Source organism: Mizuhopecten yessoensis, unplaced genomic scaffold, assembly GCF_002113885.1.
Source record: "Mizuhopecten yessoensis strain PY_sf001 unplaced genomic scaffold, ASM211388v2 scaffold7547, whole genome shotgun sequence".
Taxonomy (NCBI): Eukaryota; Metazoa; Mollusca; class Bivalvia; order Pectinida; family Pectinidae; genus Mizuhopecten; species Mizuhopecten yessoensis.
In genome coordinates this window covers 350,365-368,278 of record NW_018407102.1, presented here as the reverse complement: position 1 = coordinate 368,278, position 17,914 = coordinate 350,365, and the positions used below count along the sequence as shown (strand labels likewise).

The 17,914-nt window shown below is 37.3% G+C and overlaps 1 protein-coding gene across 5 annotated transcripts in view; it reads right to left on the bottom strand.

Moving 5' to 3' along the window:
• Window positions 1-5,450: 5,450 nt before the first annotated feature.
• The window catches only part of LOC110453907 (protein split ends-like), a 31,370-nt gene continuing 18,906 nt past the window's right edge, over window positions 5,451-17,914 (bottom strand). For 4 of the 5 annotated variants that reach the window (XM_021503130.1, XM_021503132.1, XM_021503133.1 and 1 more), the window contains 10 exons: window positions 14,411-17,497; window positions 13,004-14,074; window positions 12,478-12,594; window positions 10,378-10,479; window positions 9,959-10,075; window positions 9,218-9,300; window positions 8,884-9,066; window positions 8,490-8,561; window positions 8,058-8,164; window positions 5,451-5,779 (listed from right to left, as the gene is read on the bottom strand). In XM_021503130.1, coding sequence (XP_021358805.1) covers window positions 5,637-5,779; window positions 8,058-8,164; window positions 8,490-8,561; window positions 8,884-9,066; window positions 9,218-9,300; window positions 9,959-10,075; window positions 10,378-10,479; window positions 12,478-12,594; window positions 13,004-14,074; window positions 14,411-17,497 — 5,082 coding nt within the window. In that variant the 3' untranslated portion in view covers window positions 5,451-5,636. Of the gene's footprint in view, window positions 5,780-7,399; window positions 7,424-8,057; window positions 8,165-8,489; window positions 8,562-8,883; window positions 9,067-9,217; window positions 9,301-9,958; window positions 10,076-10,377; window positions 10,480-12,477; window positions 12,595-13,003; window positions 14,075-14,410; window positions 17,498-17,914 lie in introns of all 5 variants that reach the window. The other variant, XM_021503135.1, reaches the window with a different exon arrangement.

Below are 17,914 nucleotides of genomic sequence, written 5' to 3'. Positions count from 1 at the left end.
ACCAGGTATATCACTCCAACAAAGTCGGCTCCACTGAGCTTGATCGATATACAACTGATATTGTTTTAGCCAATTAGAGGTCCTGGTGGCCATCTTGATTCAAACATATTGGATTTAAATTCGGTTTCGTAATAATTTATCTGTGATGTCAGTAGCATGATTTTTATAAGATGATTGATATTTAGAAGTTGATATTGGAAATGAAGTTAAAAATTTCGTAAATTTTGCATTGCATGTATATGGCGGGTAATATAAAAGTATAATAAATAATTTGAAATGTTGTTGAATGACCATTAAATTGGTCTAACTTCATCTGTTAGTTTTTCATGATATCAAAAAGGTCGAGTAAGGGTTCTGATTGATCGAAATTTAGATATTGTTCGATGTTTGTGAAAATTGGTTTACAGGAGTATTCGGGGACTACAAATTCAATTGCATAGGATATGTTGCCATATCAACCACATAGAGACTTCTGATTGGTCGAAATTTAGATAGTGTTCAATTTTGATGACTATCTATATATAGGGGTATTAAAGGACTGCAAATTCAGTTGCATACCTTCGTTGCCATAGCAACCACGCAGAGGCTTCTTATTGGTTGCATTTAGAAATTGTTGGATTTCAAGTATGTAGGTGTATAAAGGCATTGCATTCATTTTCTGATTCATCTTTGCGACTATGGGGTAGATATTGTTCGATTTTGATACAAATTGGTATATAGGAGTATTAGGAGACTGCGAATTCAACTGCATAGGTTTTGTTGCCATAGCAACCTCATAGCAACCACATGGAAGCTTCTGATTGGTCAAAATTTAAATATTGTCTGATTTTTATCAAAATTGGTATATAGGGGTATTAGGGGACTGCTAATTCAACTGTATAGATTTCGTTGCCATACCAACAACATGTAGGCTTCAGATTGGTCGAAATTCAGATATTGTTTGATTTCACTCAAATTTAGTATGAAGGCGTTTTATGCCATTGCGATCCTTTTCTGATGTATCTTTGCGACTATGGGGGCAGGTTCGGGGATTTCTGTAATGGTCCCCCATTACAATTAGTACTTGTTATTATTATATCTCAAGTACTGGATGGATTTTTCTGAAATTTCATATTTACTTACAGCACCTACCATGGAGTGCTATATCTTTATTTCATACCAATTATTTTAAACAAATTCAGGTGAGCGATACAGGCCCTCTGAGCCTCTTGTTATAGCATGTTAGCATGTTAGCTTACCACTCTTAGAATGATGCAGATCTTATTTCAATGTAAGAAAGTATATAACACTATATGGCTTTCAACGGGCGTATATTGTTCCACCCTGCGGTACTCTTGTTGTGATTTATTAAATATATGTTTATACATTTTTTGTTTTGTTTGTTGTTTTTGAAAATAACACTGCACATATATGATATCACTTACATACGTTTAAAACACTTAAGTCTGCAGCAACCTCAACTTCCATCGACCTTGAAATTTCCGGTTTGTAACCTTGCTATATCATGTGACTAATCGAGTCAAAATGTTAATGTTATTAGTCTCCTACCGGTGAAACCAGGGGGGGGAACATGGTTTTCGTCTCCGTCCGTCTGTGTACGTATGTATGTACGTACGTACGTAACACCAATGATTGTCAGCGCTCTAGCGGCTTCATTCCTTGAGGGATTTTGATCAAACCTCGCACAAATACAAAGGACCATAATATCTCGGGACAAGTTTGAGTTTGATTGCCCTTCCCTAGTGATGCTTCAGACTAAATTTGGTTGGAACCCTCTCTGGCGTTAAGGAGGAGATGCGTTTTAAAGCAAATTTAGCTAAGTTCCCCTTCAGGGCCCGCCCCCCTGGCCTCTGGGGTCGAACCAACCTCATTTATTTAAGAAATGATTGCCCTCCCCTAGTGATGCTTCAGACTGAATTTGGTCGAAATCCTCTGTCATTTAGGAGGAGTTTCAGGTAAACAAAGGTGCATGTGATTTATATGCAAGAATACTGGATTTGTGTTTCAGTGCTTTTGAAACTGTGATCTTTCTATACAAACAATGTGTATAACAAAATAATGTATGTTTGCCCTCTGATAACATACTGATATACTTTTGTTAGAATTCATGACATTTCTACAGAAACCTGATAATAACCAACCTTCACTTCCCAAACATTTGATGAAAGAGCATGGTAAACTTTATATAAATCACAAACATGATATTTTTATATTAGTTAGCATTACATTTCAATACCCACAGATTTCAGATTTCATTTTAAATTGATTCAGGCTATGGCATTTCACATTTTATTGGTAAACAAAAACAAACACAATTTTTTGTAATAAATTGGTTCAAAACCAACATTTTCCATTCAATGTTATGATTTGGTTTATTCATTTTTTCAATGTATGTATAAATAAAATGTCATCTCTTTTGTTCATGGTTTTATAACAAGTCTACATAATGTTTACTGGGAAATGTTGTTACCTATCACAATGACTTTTCTTCCTATCTTACCACTATCAACATTTGTTTAAATACAATTGTACGTTTCCATTTCATTCTTGAGGTAAACAAACAAAACAATATCCTGGAACAGGAAATGTCACTTTGACGTAATTCAGTTGTGGAAAGTATTAGTCCACACTCCACAGCTATTCTTCCAGATTTTCAAAGTTAAGATGAACTCATTCACCTCTGAAGACACATTTGAACTCCTCATATTCAAAGGTTGGAATAGTTTATTATGAAATGTCAGGGGTGAATGAGTTAACAAATTTCCACAATACAAAGATTACGATCAAATCAAATATTTCTTGAAATACTATTGTCGTGATTACATGAAATGTAAGTGTATACATATAGTGTCCTTACTATCTGATAAGAGATGTCCACTCATCAATGGTTAATTTTCAGTGTAACATAACAACAGTATCCCAGTATTGTAAGTCTATCACAGTGTAACATAACAACAGTATCCCAGTATTGTAAGTCTATCACAGTGAAACTTTAGTAAATGCTTTAAGCACAGACAGCATGTTCAGCAGTCAAACGGTCACTTCCAGGTGTCCAGAATGCTAAGGGTGTGTGGGTGGGAGTGGGTGTGGGAGTGAGTGGGTGAGAGTGGGTGGGGGGAGTAAGACAGGTGTCCAGAATGCTAAGGGGGTGTGGGTGGGAGTGGGTGGGGGGAGTAAGACAGGTGTCCAGAATGCTAGGGGGGAGTGGGTGGGGGAGTGGGGGGGGGGAGTAAGACATGCCTAATGTTCATGACTTTTTATTATGCATCAAATGACTTATTATCTGGTATTTGAATTCCCAAATTTGAGCAATAACAGTTATACTATAGAGAGTTTTATTCTGTCATTATGGCTCTATGTTTCATTCACAAATACTAGAAATTTACCCATAAGTGGATGCTATACATTTCAATGTTATAACTACCTCTGGACTGAATTTTTGCAAAACAATTCAGATTTATGAAGTGATCAAATCTTTACTAAAAAAAAAATGACATTTATAAAATATAATTATTGTAAGGTACATGAATTGGAAATTGTATATTTTTCCACCTGTTAATTTATGTAAAAACTATTTCTCTTACTAGATATAACTGATTTGCAGTGTTTAGCATTCTGGAGACTAGTATGAAATACATAAATTCACATTTCAGGTAAACAAAGGTACATGTGATGTATATGCAAGAATACTGGATTTGTGTTTCAGTGCTTTTGAAACTGTGATCTTTCTATACAAACAATGTGTATAACAAAATAATGGATGTTTGCCCTCTGATAAGATACTGATATACTTCTGTTAGAATTCATGACATTTCTACAGAAACCTGATAATAACCAACCTTCTCTTCCCAAACATTTGATGAAAGAGCATGGTAAACTTTATATACATCACAAACATGATATTTTTATATTAGTTAGCATCACATTTCAATATCCACAGATTTCAGATTTCATTTTAAATTGATTCAGGCTATGGCATTTCATTGATACTTTCAACAGAAGAAATATCTCGAAACAGTAAATGTCACTTTGACGTAATTCAGTCATGGTATTAGTCCACAAAGATATTCTTCCAGATTTTCAAAGTCCAGATTAACAGATTTCTTTTCTCAAAATAATTACTACCAACAAACCATTCCCAGGAGTGTATTTGAACCTTCCTTTCCTACGAAATTGCTTTTTAATAACATCAGCATTAGAATGAAATCAGAAAACTGCGAAATAAACATCAAACGTTTGCATAGAGTGAGAGACTTTGTTTGATCAAAGAACTTTAACGAGATTATCTCCCTTGTTTTTTAACCACAACCTAAGTAATAGCATATATTGGTTATTGAGGATCCTCCTGTCTCCATGAAGATACTTTGTATAGTACAGAAACTGAACACATCAAAACGGTGGTGGTTTAAATGACACAATGCATATGTGAGTCAGTGTTGCTTAGGTAAACATGGGCTAGCAAATTCTTTCTGATATATCAGACTATGACGGGAAAATGTTTCAAAGTACATAATATATAAGTTAGAAATGAATTCTGATGATGGAGTTAGTGTCACATCTGAGTAAAGGTCAGTCAAAATGAAGAAACTTTTACTTTTCTTGGTAAAAAGTAATGCATTGAAATTTGTTCAGACTTCATTGAACAATTTACGTAAAAAAAATAGACGTGAAAATGGCACTAGTTGTACATGTTTACATGTTAATCATGCGGTTTCTCACTACGGTAATTATCAGAATGAGGAATAAGAGCTCAGGAAGACAGGACAGGACATAGGAAGACAGGACATAGGAAGACAGGACATAGGAAGACAGGACAGGACAGGACATAGGAAGACAGGACAGGACAGGACATACAGAAACAGAATTCTGGCTTTTCATAACCTAACCATAATGAGCTATAATACCTACTGAGCAAAACAATTTAAACCACTGATGACTTATGAACACAATTTTTTTTTTTAATGTTTCATTTCAATTTACTGTACTAGTAAATTGGACAAAGGTACCGGTGAGTGAAATTTATAATCTTACAGCTGAACTCAAAAACATACACATTTATCTAGTTTTGCCTTCCAAGTATTACAGGAGCTTGTTATACCCTGTATTAGCCGTTACAATCACTGCGGTCAGAGTCAGAATCTTTGTTGTGTGTCCCAAAATCTCGTACAGTGACCTACGGAAACAGATCTTTTGAGAGGGTTTCGGCTTCGTTGTGGAATAGCTTACCATCTGCTATTAGAAAGTCAAATACCCTGGCCAAGTTCAAGAGGGACATCAAAACTCACCTCTTCACGTCTGCATTTCAGAATCTTTGCAAAGACGTCATGTAAATACCACCCTTTTATTTGTTCGATTATGTGCACATTGCTTGTTTAAATCTATAAAAATGATTGTAAGCCTTTGTTTTTTGTTTTCACAATTATAACCATTACTATTATCCATATGTTGTAAAGCGCTTAAGAGTAATTTTACAAATTATATAGGGCGCTATATAAATGTTGTATATTATTATTACTATTTCATGGTCCAATCTATCAATGTTAAATTCTGTTAAAATTGATCAAGTGCTCATGGGTCTCCTGTTGCACATTTTGAGGTAATCAAGTTCCTCTTGCTACAAAGTTCTCCCCCTTTGTTCAACCTCTCCATGCTTTTGAGGCCTTGTCTGTTGTTTTCGGTTTGATCTTTGACCCCGCAGGTTTATTCTTGGCGGCAGTTGTTGCTGTTGATGATGTACTGGCTGACTTTGAATTGGAAGTGATTTTGTTGGATTGTTTGTCTGTAAATAAACAAAAAGATTTTAATACTTGCAGTATAAATCTTAACTACATACTGGTGTCTAACAGTTTCTGCAAAAATAGATACCGTTGTTATTTTTTTTAGTAGAAATATTGTTTCGAAAGTGCAAATCAGATTAATTTGAGTATCATATAATATGCACAGATAAAACATTAAAAGAATTGTTGAGAAACACATATGGGACAGATAGACAACAGATGGAATGATAAATTGACAAACTGATAATGTTAACTTCTGCTTTCACTTAAGTTAGCCATGTGATAATTGAATAATTCAAATAATACTTCATTAAAAAAAACCCCAAAAAAAACATTCATTGCTTCACTTTCAATAAATAAACTTCAGACTGATTCTCCTTGAGACCTTGGTTAACTTAAGTCTTCAAGTATAGAACTTTCCCCACTACCATTATTACAACAAACTATTATAATAAGAGGATCAATGTTTTATTGAAATAGCAAAATAATGATGTAATACATATTATCCTGATACCTGTAATCTATTAAATCAAGACACACAATGGTTTGGTTTTTGAGGAATAATGAATGATTATTTAAAAACAAACGGTTAAATACGGCTAATTGAAAAATAGTTTTGACTGTTTGTAATTTTGATGTATCTACATTAATTTCAGAGCACAAAAGGATATATGCACAGCAAACCTGTGATTGTTAAGGACACTTTTACATAAACATTTTCTTTGAACTATCACCCTTCCACTATATAGCTGTGACTTGTGTGAAAGTACCTGTCCCACTGGGTTTTTTCGTATCTGCAGTAACCTCCCCTTAATTTCGTTTTGGATATGATTGAAGCAGTTAGCCGAGGACACTTCCATTGACCAGGTAGATCTATCAGTTAGAGTGATAGTGTAACAATCTGAAGTCCAGGGTTCAATCTCTGTCTAGCACCATTCTTTTCTGATTATATTATTTTTATTTTATCTCCTGTCTTTTTCATAGAAGTTCCACAAGGTATGGTTTTCTTTCCAGAAATGATTTATTAACGTTATTCCGTCTTGGCGTATTGCAGAGTTATCTTCTCTTGAGAGCAGGTATTGATTGTTACGTCATTTGATTGTGAGAGTAACGTCATCATTTTTTGAGAAAACAACGTAATTTTCTCACACAAACCAATGACGTAACATTCAATACCTTCTCTCAAGAGAAGATAACTCTGCAATACGCAAAGACGGAATAGTACTGCCTGTAAAATTGGTTTCCCGTGCATAGTTAGAGCTTTTGGCAGCGGTACAAGGACCCTTAAAGCAGGGACTAGTGGTTCATTATATCTTTTATCAATGCAAAAGCATTTTTAGATTCTTTGTGTAGGAACTCTTCTGGAAAGAATGCGCTTGTCACAGAAGGGTAGCATGTATCCTTCAATGAGTAGTTAATAACCCCCACACACACAAATGGTTTGATGATTGTGGTGATAGTCTACTCTTCATATCAGCTAATGAATGAATGAGAAATACATTTTTAGTATGATCTGAAGAATTAACTTTAAACATTATGTCAGTAGAAAGTTTCAAACAATGGTTTATTTAATCTTTAACTTTTTTCACAAACATCTATTACAAACAGTTTAAATCTAGTACCTTCTTTTGATCAAACATATGAGCCTGAAACATGAAGTCGTATACATTTACCTCCACTTTTAGTGGTAAGATATCTCCAATCTTCTATTTAACATTGATATTAAGTTTTATATTGCCAAATTTTGTCTTTTCTAGATAATTCAAACACATAATTTAGATACTTCACCTATCTATAGCTACTCCCTATAGGATAAGACCACATTTTTAGAATTTGACATCAAGATTATAAGTATGAGCTATTGGGCTTTGCGCTTACTACCCACATACATAACCCCTTAAGCATAAAAGATCACCAACAAAAATAAACAGGGTGTGTGTGGTCACAAGTTTTGAGAGCAAGAACAGTTTCAGTGTGCCTACATAGAGAGTAGCTCTTATAATATTTCAAATGACTCAAGAACAGTGGTCCTGCCTCGTGCACAATGATACTGTAACGTACGACTCTTAAAACATGCAACCAAGGACACCCATAATATCCCTAGGGAGAAAAAAATGTTACAAATTAAGGGAGAAAAAAATGTTATGAATTACAAAGAAAATAATCCTATCTTCCTGAAAAAATTCTGCAACACTTAAAAGTTCAGCTGTGTGTTATTTCCATACCTAATGTCCCTTAAAAATCAAGGGTAATTAATGAACAGAGTAATGGTTGACCTACCTTTGAATGAGGGGATACTTGATTTTTTGGACTTGGCAATGAGGTATGGATGGGGGGCTGTATTTCCTGTTGTCTGGTTAGGAGCAGTCTGGGGTCTCTCTTTTGGTCTTCAGAAAAGAGAAAACAAAAGCAATTTTTAGTGTGTATTTATGATATACCAGCTATGAATATGTGAAATTTTTTAGATAAACTTTTAATAACACTACAGGAATTGTTTTCACAGAAGATAGTTCTTGCTGCGATTAATAATGCTTAATACACATATCATCTATTACACACTATTGATCAAAATATAGGTGTAAAGAAAAGACTGTGATAAATCAACTATTTTTTTCCAAATTTGTAATAGATCACAATGTATGCAACACTTTAATTCATCAAATTTCATGTATAGTACTTTTTACCTGAGTAATTATGGTAGTTATCACTCACCTTGTGGTTATCCGAGATGTCTGACCTTGGGTTTGGCTACTCTGACCTTGACCTGGCAGTGGCCTCAAAGCTCTGTAAATAGATTTTCATTTACATCAATAAAACTTTGAAATCTACTTATTATTCATAGACTGGCTAATCTTCATCTCATTTGCTTATATTGGTCAGAGTTACAGTCATTCTATGGGTTTGTGTGTGTCCTATTTCATTCATTTATACATATATATATAAGCGCCATTCTCTGACTCGATGAGGAGATTCATTTTCACAAATTTTGACATGTTGGCACTCTTACTGTAATTCAGAAAATCCATTAATGGAGTTCAAATCCTTGCCAATAAAATGATGGAGGCATAAAAAGAGCAAAACATTACTGATAATGTAACTTTCTTACCGCTGATCCATAATTGTGGCGTGAACTTGCGCATTTGGCCGGGCATTGTTTTGGGAGTTAATGCGTGCCTGAGTTGCGACCTGTGAGGGAACATTGCCGTACGAGGAAGGAAATGCTGTATTGCCAACTGGAGGTGGGGCAGACCTAGGTCTTGAGTCTGCAGACACTGCAACTTCCTCTTCTCTGAGGTCAAAGGTTAAGGAAATACTCACTGAAAATTATAGTTTTTACCCTAAGTTTTTCATTTTTACCTAACTTAAGAAAAATATAGTATTTGAGGAAAACCTTTAAACTTGGTATTGGTCCAATGAATAAAAAAACCCTTAAAGGATACTGCTTGCGTTTGCGCTCAATAGCTTTGAGTGTGGCCGAGCTGATCCTCGGATGAGAACTGGATACACTTGATCTTGTCCCAGTCTGTCAACACAAATCACACATATGTATCAAATTATTTCTACTTTGTAAAGATATGTCAGGAGACACATAGATAAAATATTTCATATTACTATAATATGTACCAACAACTTCTGTCACAAGGTATGTGACAAGAAATTACCTTGATATTTATTCAAATGTAAATTTGTTAATGCACTCAAATAACTTCTTCTGAAGAACTAAAAGGTCTATAGTCATAATATTTGGTATGACGCTTATCTGCAGGTAGTGCAACATATTATTTGAAAAGAAGCAACCTTGACCAATATTCAAAGTCACAGTCTGCTAAAAAGAAACAATAGGTCTATATCATATCTAGTTTGTAATTCCCTTTAATTGCAGTTGATTGATATTCAATGTCACAATTATTCAATTTGTAAATATCAACACAACATCTTTTTAAGAACCAAATGGTCACGAATAACGATATTTGGCCAGAGGCTCGGTGGAAAGGAATACTACAAAGTAAAAGGGCTGCATAAATCAAACGAGTGTCTTCAAGCCCATTAGGCCTCTTGTTCTAATCAAGGAGAAGTATTTGAGAAGTATGGCCCACACAAAACTTGGGACAGATGGAATACTAACAGAAAATGGGAACTAATAAAGGGAGATAATCTTGTCTCTCCCAGAATAAACTTACACTTTCCCTGAGGCGTTTTTCCTCCTGTGCCTGGCGGGACTGGGCAATCAAACTCATCCTTTCCCAAACCGGAATCTCAAAAAAAATCTCATGAACGTCCAACAGAGCTGCCTGCAGCTGTCAATGCAGATTGGAGAAAAATACTATTAAAGCTTATATGTTAAGTAAACTTCTGAGCAGAGAAAAGCTTACACTGTATTCAAAAACTTATTTTTTTCACTTAAAATATGTCCAGAATTTCCAGAAAATTGTTAGTACATGTACCAGTAATTTCATGACCAAAAAATATACATTTTTTAATAACCAGTAAACATTAAAACTAATCACTTCAAAAGGACTTTCATCAAACAAAGACAAAAATTAAAGTTTTCCAATTGAATTTAGTTGAAAAGTGTTTTTATTATGTCAGAAACATTTACCTGAGCTATGATCCGGTCAAGAAGATGTCGGTCTGAAGAGGAGAAATCCCCTCGTTTAATTGGTGTCTCTGCTTGGAATTGATATGCAAAATCTTTTGTATCCTAAAAACCAAAAGTATGTCTGGTAACTCCTATACAAGTACAAGTAAAAATAATAATAATTAATAATTCGAGGTTCTTTTATACCGCTTTATCACAACCTAGTTCGTAGGTCGTCTCAAAGCGTTCACAAATTATTGTCCATTGTTTTTTTAGGCCTTTGCAACCAGCCAATACCTTTCTCAACTCCCTGGGGAGCATACAGCCGGAGATGCCATTTCGGCGCTAACAGCTAGCATTCTACAATTCTAGCACTGCCCATACACGTACTCATTTACAGCCGAGTAGACTGGAACAAGCGGAGTAAAGTATCCTACTCCAAGATATAACATATGCATAGTGCCGTGCCGTGCCTTGCCGTGCCTCGTACCCCCAACCCTTCGGTCATGAGCCCCGCGTCCTACCACTGGACTACCGTGCCTCCATAAATACCCCTTTGTATAATATTTGTTCCAAATATATTGATACTCTGGAGCCTCTCTAAAGCACACTCTGAATCCTGTGATAACCTATAAGTTAATCTAGGATTTACAGTACCTCTCAGTAACAGGTTCCGCATCAATTCCCTACCAAACACATACATCGCAATTTACCTTAAAATTTGTACTTTTTTCAATATCCAGACATTTTTGCTTATGTTGCCCTTAGTTTCACTTCTCACCTCTGTTACTGTCAATTTAACATTGTTCCCCTTCCTTAACAATTATTTCATATTTTATCCTGAACGGTTTGGAATCAACATTTCTACCACAAAACGCTGTGTTATTCCACTCTCAGATCATTGTATAAACAAGCAGACTGTCAGATAAATATGAGTTATATACCACACGTGGTATATGACCTTCAAGAGTTTTGATTGGTCGAGAAGATGAACTTTGACTGGGAAGACTTTTTCCACATGCTTTTTGCCACTTGGTGTTTTGTTTACGTCGTCGGCTGTCAACATCCGACAAGTGTTGTTGACTTTGTGAGGTTATGCGGAAAGGGGGGTTATTAAGGCAATATTAAAAGATGATACTTAAAGATTTGATAGCTAGTTTCAGGCAAAATTGCTACAGACCCTCGATATCGTGTCCAGGTCGTGAAACCAAAACAAGATCTGTCACAGCGTCGGGAAATATTATGTTCTCCCAACGTCCTGTTATCGCTATTTAGACAAACTGACTATGGCTGAACTTTCACTATAAACGTCAACCATAGAACCGTCACGAAGAAACGTAGGCCTATGGTTTTGGATATTGACAGCGATAAGTTCGTCTACAACGGTTCATCACTTGGCGGGAGGCAGACTTCGTACGATATGCTTACGCGCATATAGTTTGTGGTTAATTTATATAAATTAATGCAATACTGCTACTCTCAATATTTAAAGTCGTTCATCTATTTTATTTTTTCCCAAAGTTGTTGCCGAAACATTAATTTTAACAATAATTAAATTTGTAAAAAAAAAGGTCATTTTTGAATGAGTGGCTTTTTACATATGGGTCATATCACTACGCCAGCCTTGTCAACAAACACATGTGTGTATGTTATTTCCGACTGATCATGAGATTGTGGTAGAAACATGCAGATCACATGACTCGTGTTTGTTGAGTATGGTATTTATTTCACTCTCGTTAGTTAATTTTCAAAAGTTACAGAAAGACACTCGCTAAAGCTGGTGTCTTTTGTAACTTTTGAAAATTAACTTATACGAGTGAAATAAATACCATATTCAACAACCACTCGTTGTGTAACCTCTATATACCCAACGTTTACAAAACATTACATCAAATGTGAAATGAGCAATTTCCATGCCAGGTTTATATTCCTCTGTTTCACTCTTGACCAAGAGCTAGGCAAAATTTACACAGGATAAAACTTCTAATCTGTCAGATACTTGTTGTAACCAAGCCTCAAAAAGAGGGTAACATCAACATGGGGGAAATATTTTGATATATTGAAAAATGCAGAAACACAATTATTGTATTAGTTGACAGTATCCTGTGTGTTTTTGCATACCTTGATGGTTTTGAGAATCTCCTGGACCTTCTCTGTGCGTAGAAGTCTCCGTGTGAGGTAACCTCGGACACATGCCGACACTCTATCAAAACATCGCTTCAGGTTCGCATTGTATGCCTGGAGTGTATACGTATGAACCAGAATATATGAAATAAATATATTTTTCATTTTTTCTAATTTTGGATGTTCTACAGTACAATTATCAGAATCTTGATTTATAACTCAAGTTGCATAAACACTGTATTGACAAAGAGGAAATTTCTTTGGCCCCGACATGTGTTAAAAAATGATCTTAGAAATGGTTTTGTTATTCAAAATTCCCCATGAAAACAAAGAGTAAAATAGACAATGGATTTATTTCTTAATTTAACCTCATACACAACAAAACCTCTTCAAATTATGACCATCTTCTGTAAAATCTATGAAATAGTGGGTGGGCTTGAATATAAAGTGATTGAAGGTTGTACAATTTTTTTTTTTATTACATGTATCATTACAATGCCACAGACTGGCACATTGTACTTACCAATTCAGGTACAACCACATGCTGGTCAGAAAAAGCAAGGGAAGGCTGCTTGATCGGCGACCGAAGCACAGGTTTGTGGATCTTTGGTGTGGGCGTGGAGTGATTGTTGAATGTGAGACTCTGTTTGGGCGTGGCCTTGCTGAAGGTGCTGATGTCCGAGCCATTATCTCGCGGATTATAATACAGACTAGGACTTGGTACATATGAGTACTGATGACTGGTGTTGGCATCGTCACGTGGTGGAGACTGGTAGGACTCGCCCTGATCGTTATGGCCTTGTGGATTGGACAACGGGTTCCGTGGATCTCTTCCATTGTTGTGTAATTCGTACGGATTGCCGTTAAGTTTGCGTGGATCATGCTGGGAGTACTTAGGAGGTGGTGGATGATTATGTCTGAGGGTGTCAGGAGGTGGATGCTGGGTGGAAGGGTGTCTGAAATAATTGGGATCTTGTATATCTACAGGCTGATGATAGTTAGACTGGGACACATATTGTGTCTGACCCTGGGCCTGAGCTGGGTGTAACACTTTAGTAGACGCATGCGACAGACCATGGGGATAACTGCCACGGTCTGTCGAATATGCTGTGTCATAGGATGTATATTGCTGCTGTGTGTATCCAGGGTGCGGATTAGTCCTTTGGACATACTGCTCTTGGTATGGATAGCTCTGCTGATAGGACTGGCTGGCTGGACCTGGCTGCTGCTGGGGGATGTTTGACTGAAGGGGAATATTAGGCTGCTGGGGGTTAGGTTGCTGATGCTGAGGATGTACTTGTGGTTGATGTTGAGAGGGCAGATTAGGCTGAATATTTGCTTGTGAATTGGATTGTGGATGAGAATAAGAATCAGACTGTGAAAATGAATGTGAATTTGAATAAGGGTGTGAATAGGAATTTGATTGTGAATGTGTCTGTGAATTCGATTGTGTATTTGGGTGTGAACTTGTTTGTATATGATAGTGAGACTGTGATGGATGATGTGACTGGAAGTGACTCGGAATGTTCTTGTTGTCAGGAGGCTGAAGTTGATGTGTTGGATCTTGAGAAGACTGCCCATAGGCTACCGGTACCTGTAACAAATTAAAAGGTTTCCTTCAACACTTTTTGCTCTCCCCCATTTGTCATAGTGATCATGATAAGGAAATTTATATTAAATTTAGCATATATTAAATATTAGATGATTTAATCTTAAAGGGGCTATTTAGTCAAACATCTTCGATTAGATACTGAAAATATAGATTTCCTAACGAAAGTCTACATAGTTGATAATGACATGACCTGAAACCAACTGATGATGGTGGGCTGAAAACTTCTTTCTCACACAAAAAAGTAGATAACTGTAAAGCAAATATTACATGGAATTTTCTGTCTAAATTTTGAGAACTGACACAAGGTTTGTACAGTACCTGTTGGGTGCCAGGGAGATTGTTGTAACTGGTGGAAGGTGAGTTTTTAGAGAGGAACTCTTCCTGTTCCTGCAGCTGACTTTGGTATTTCTCAATGTCTGTTTGTAGCACCATTTGTTCTCGTCGCTGATGAACAAACAACTCCTCAAGTTGATGTTTCTGTTGATCTATCAAATGCCTGCGCAATTTGTCAAAGTGTTCGGCTTGTATCCTCAACAATTCCTCCTCATCAGTTTGATTCAAAGATTGCAGACTAGATGTGAATGACTGGATGGTGGAGCGTAGATCGAATGGCTCTTGCAAGCTTGGAGAATTCTTTTTGACATTAGCGCGCTTTGAATCTTCAGCTGAGTCAGCATCAGCCTCCAGCGAGTGGCGTTGTACGTGGTTCAAATATTTCTGAATGTGTTCAGCTTTTGCCTCCCTTTCTCCGTCCGAATCACCAGTTACATTTTTAGGAGGAAGGCAGTTCACATTTGTACCAGCACCCATATTAAGTTTACGCTGTGACCCTCTGCTGACCGTTCGCTCGGCAGCCTTGGTATTGGGGACTTGACTAAAGGTACCAGCATGTGTGTGAGCCACTGGACGAGTCAAAATGGGCGGAGCTTGCTGTTGAGCCACATCCTGTTTGCTTTTCTGCTGAAGATCGTAAATCTGCTGTGATACATAAGAGGACTTCCCACTGATGTTGACAGGAACTTTCCCTCTGATCGCTGGATGGCTTGATTCCTGAGTTGATCTCAGCGTATCGTCGGAACTTCTTCCCATCACAGGCTGGGATTGGGCAGCTATCCTAGGATTAACATTTGTACTCCTCGTCTGTTGGCCCTGAGAATGGACAATGGCATTCCTGACCGTATCTGTAGACTGATATTCAGTGGCCCTTTGGGGGTCCATTTCCTGCCTCACCGATGACCGTTCTCCTAGTAGATCTTGGCTTCCTTTTAAGGTACTGGTTTGTGACCCGTCATCTGAGTTCTGAGATTTCACCAGGAGTTGATCCATATTCCTGCTAGGTCCTCTCAGGCCTGCATCAATATATCTACCAGGGATTTGTGATCTTCCCTGAGGTTGTGTACGCAACTCATTTTCCTTGTCTGACGTATTGATCTCTCCCTCTACACTCTGTCCATAGGTCTCAAATGGCATGTTGTTGATCAAACCATCATTTGGAGTCTGGGGTGAATCTGTCTCGGGGCTCAGAGCCACTTTACTCAACATGGACTCCGAGGATTGGATGGTGACATGGACACTTGGAGGTACACTACCACTGTCAGATGTTCTGTTCCTAGCCAAATTACTTCCTTCCTGTCCAGTCCGACTGATCTGTCCCTGTTCACCAGAATCAAACTGTATACTATTAGTTGGTGTGACATCCAACTTTCTTACAGATATTTTATCTTCCAAAGATTGACTAGCACTAGTGCTTATTTCTGTCACTAAGGGAGCGAAATGTACTGCATTTTTCAAACCCTTGGGACTCATTCTACGACTTGGCACACCCCCAGATTGACTTCCTGTCACTGAACTTGCAGAGCTTCTAGTGGAGGCAGATACGGCACTGACCCGAGAGTGACTCGCATTACTACTACCACTGGTGTTACTGCCGACCCGGGAGTGACTCGCAGTACTACTACCACTGGTGTTACTGCCAAAGGACTGCTCTGCTGAGCTGGGGGTAGATGCAGGTGCACTGGAGTCTGAAGTTTTTGGTGATGGCGTTTCTGTCGGATTCCGTAAATTGGTTTGGGGTGAGGTGTTACCTCGCCTACCACCTGCATGATCAAAGCTCTGCTGACTTTGAACTGATGATTGTGTGGAATAGCCAACGTGTGAAGATTGGGCTGACTGCCGCAGTCTGGAAATGTTTTCTTGTATTTCATTGCTTGACGTTGAGTTTAGAGTACTAAGCGTTTCTTCCATGTTCAAAACTTTGGACAATTTGTCCAGTGTGTGGCCTATGTGTTGTTGTCGCACTGATGTGAAACGTAGTCCATCAATCTCATGAGGGAGAGAATTACACCCCTCCAATGATGGAAAGTCTGCACTCGCTGTCCCACTTCCCGACGTTTCTGATTGTTCAGATGTCCTTGCACTTCTTGAAGTTGTTTGTGAGCTGTTCTGAGTTTGTTCAACTTGCTTCTTTGTGGCACTTGTTATTTGTCTTTTCTGTTCCGATTCCGAGTTCACTTTTGATTTGGCACCTACATTCAATTTTTTACTATCAACATTCTTCTTTGTATCCTTTTTATTATCCTGGATGTTTCCAGAAATGAGGGTGGAATCCTTTCCAGACTTTCCCCCCTGAAGACCAGTTGTAGCCTTGTGGTTGTCAGAACTGGAGGAAGATTGGGGTAAATCCGGATTAGACATACTTTGTTCCCGGGACATCGACACAATACCTGCATTGTCTAGATCATTGATATCGTCCTTGCTGTGTGAGCGACGGGTCGGTGGTGAAAATGTGATATTTTCAGCACTGAGTGTTCTGAGGTCAGGTTGAGAATTGGAGTAATGCCGAAGAGACAACTGTCTTGCCTGCTGTTGTTCAGTCATCTGAGACGAAGGAGGTTTGGGTATGGACAGAGCATTTACCCCTTGAATTTTTGCCAAGTTTGGTAGGGAAGATAATGAACTTGACCTCCTTAAGGTATCAATGCTGTTCCCACCACGAGGGGCTGGTTTAGTTTTTCGAGATGCACCACTGTTTTTCCTACTTTTTTCTGGCACTGGAATTCTGTGCTTATTTTTGGTTTTAATTGGCTCACTTTTAGGGTCATCTTTCTCTCCTTCAGAACTTCTCCTATGTCTATGTGTTTTTACCAACACTGTCATTTCACTTTTTACATCATCATCTGATCCTTGTGATCCTGAACGATGCCCTCGTCGTGCTTTTGAAGAAATTTTAGATTTGATCTCTGCTGGACGACTTGACCTTTCAACTTTGGCCTTTGTAACTTTACTGACTTCTGCTGAATTTGAAGATACTGTTTTACTCTGATGTGTTTTTGGAGTTATGTCCCTTGTTGGAACTTCCTGTTCTTCTGATTGTTTCACTTCAGTCCATCTTGATGCATTCTTTTCCTGAAAAAGAAATTAATATTTTTCGGTTATAATATGTACTGTTATTACATATATAAAACAACAGGGGGGTTCAATTCTATTAGTCTGATACCAAAGGCTAGTAGATTTTATGTCATGACTTGTGGTGAAAAATATCTGTTTTTACTTTAGAACATATAAATCAGGCTAGTATGTATTTTTAAATCTGTAAATGGGCTAGTACACTGTACTTAAAACTTGAACTTATACACCTCTGAAAGAGATATTTAATTTTGATAAGGCTTCCTCTACCTGCTGACTGAAATATACATACTGAGACTTTTTTCGTACCATTGAAATCTTAAGATTGTGTTACTCTAGTACAAGTTATTTTATACAATAATAAACATTTATATACATAGTACATTTTAATCTGGAACATGCGAAAGTCAATAATTC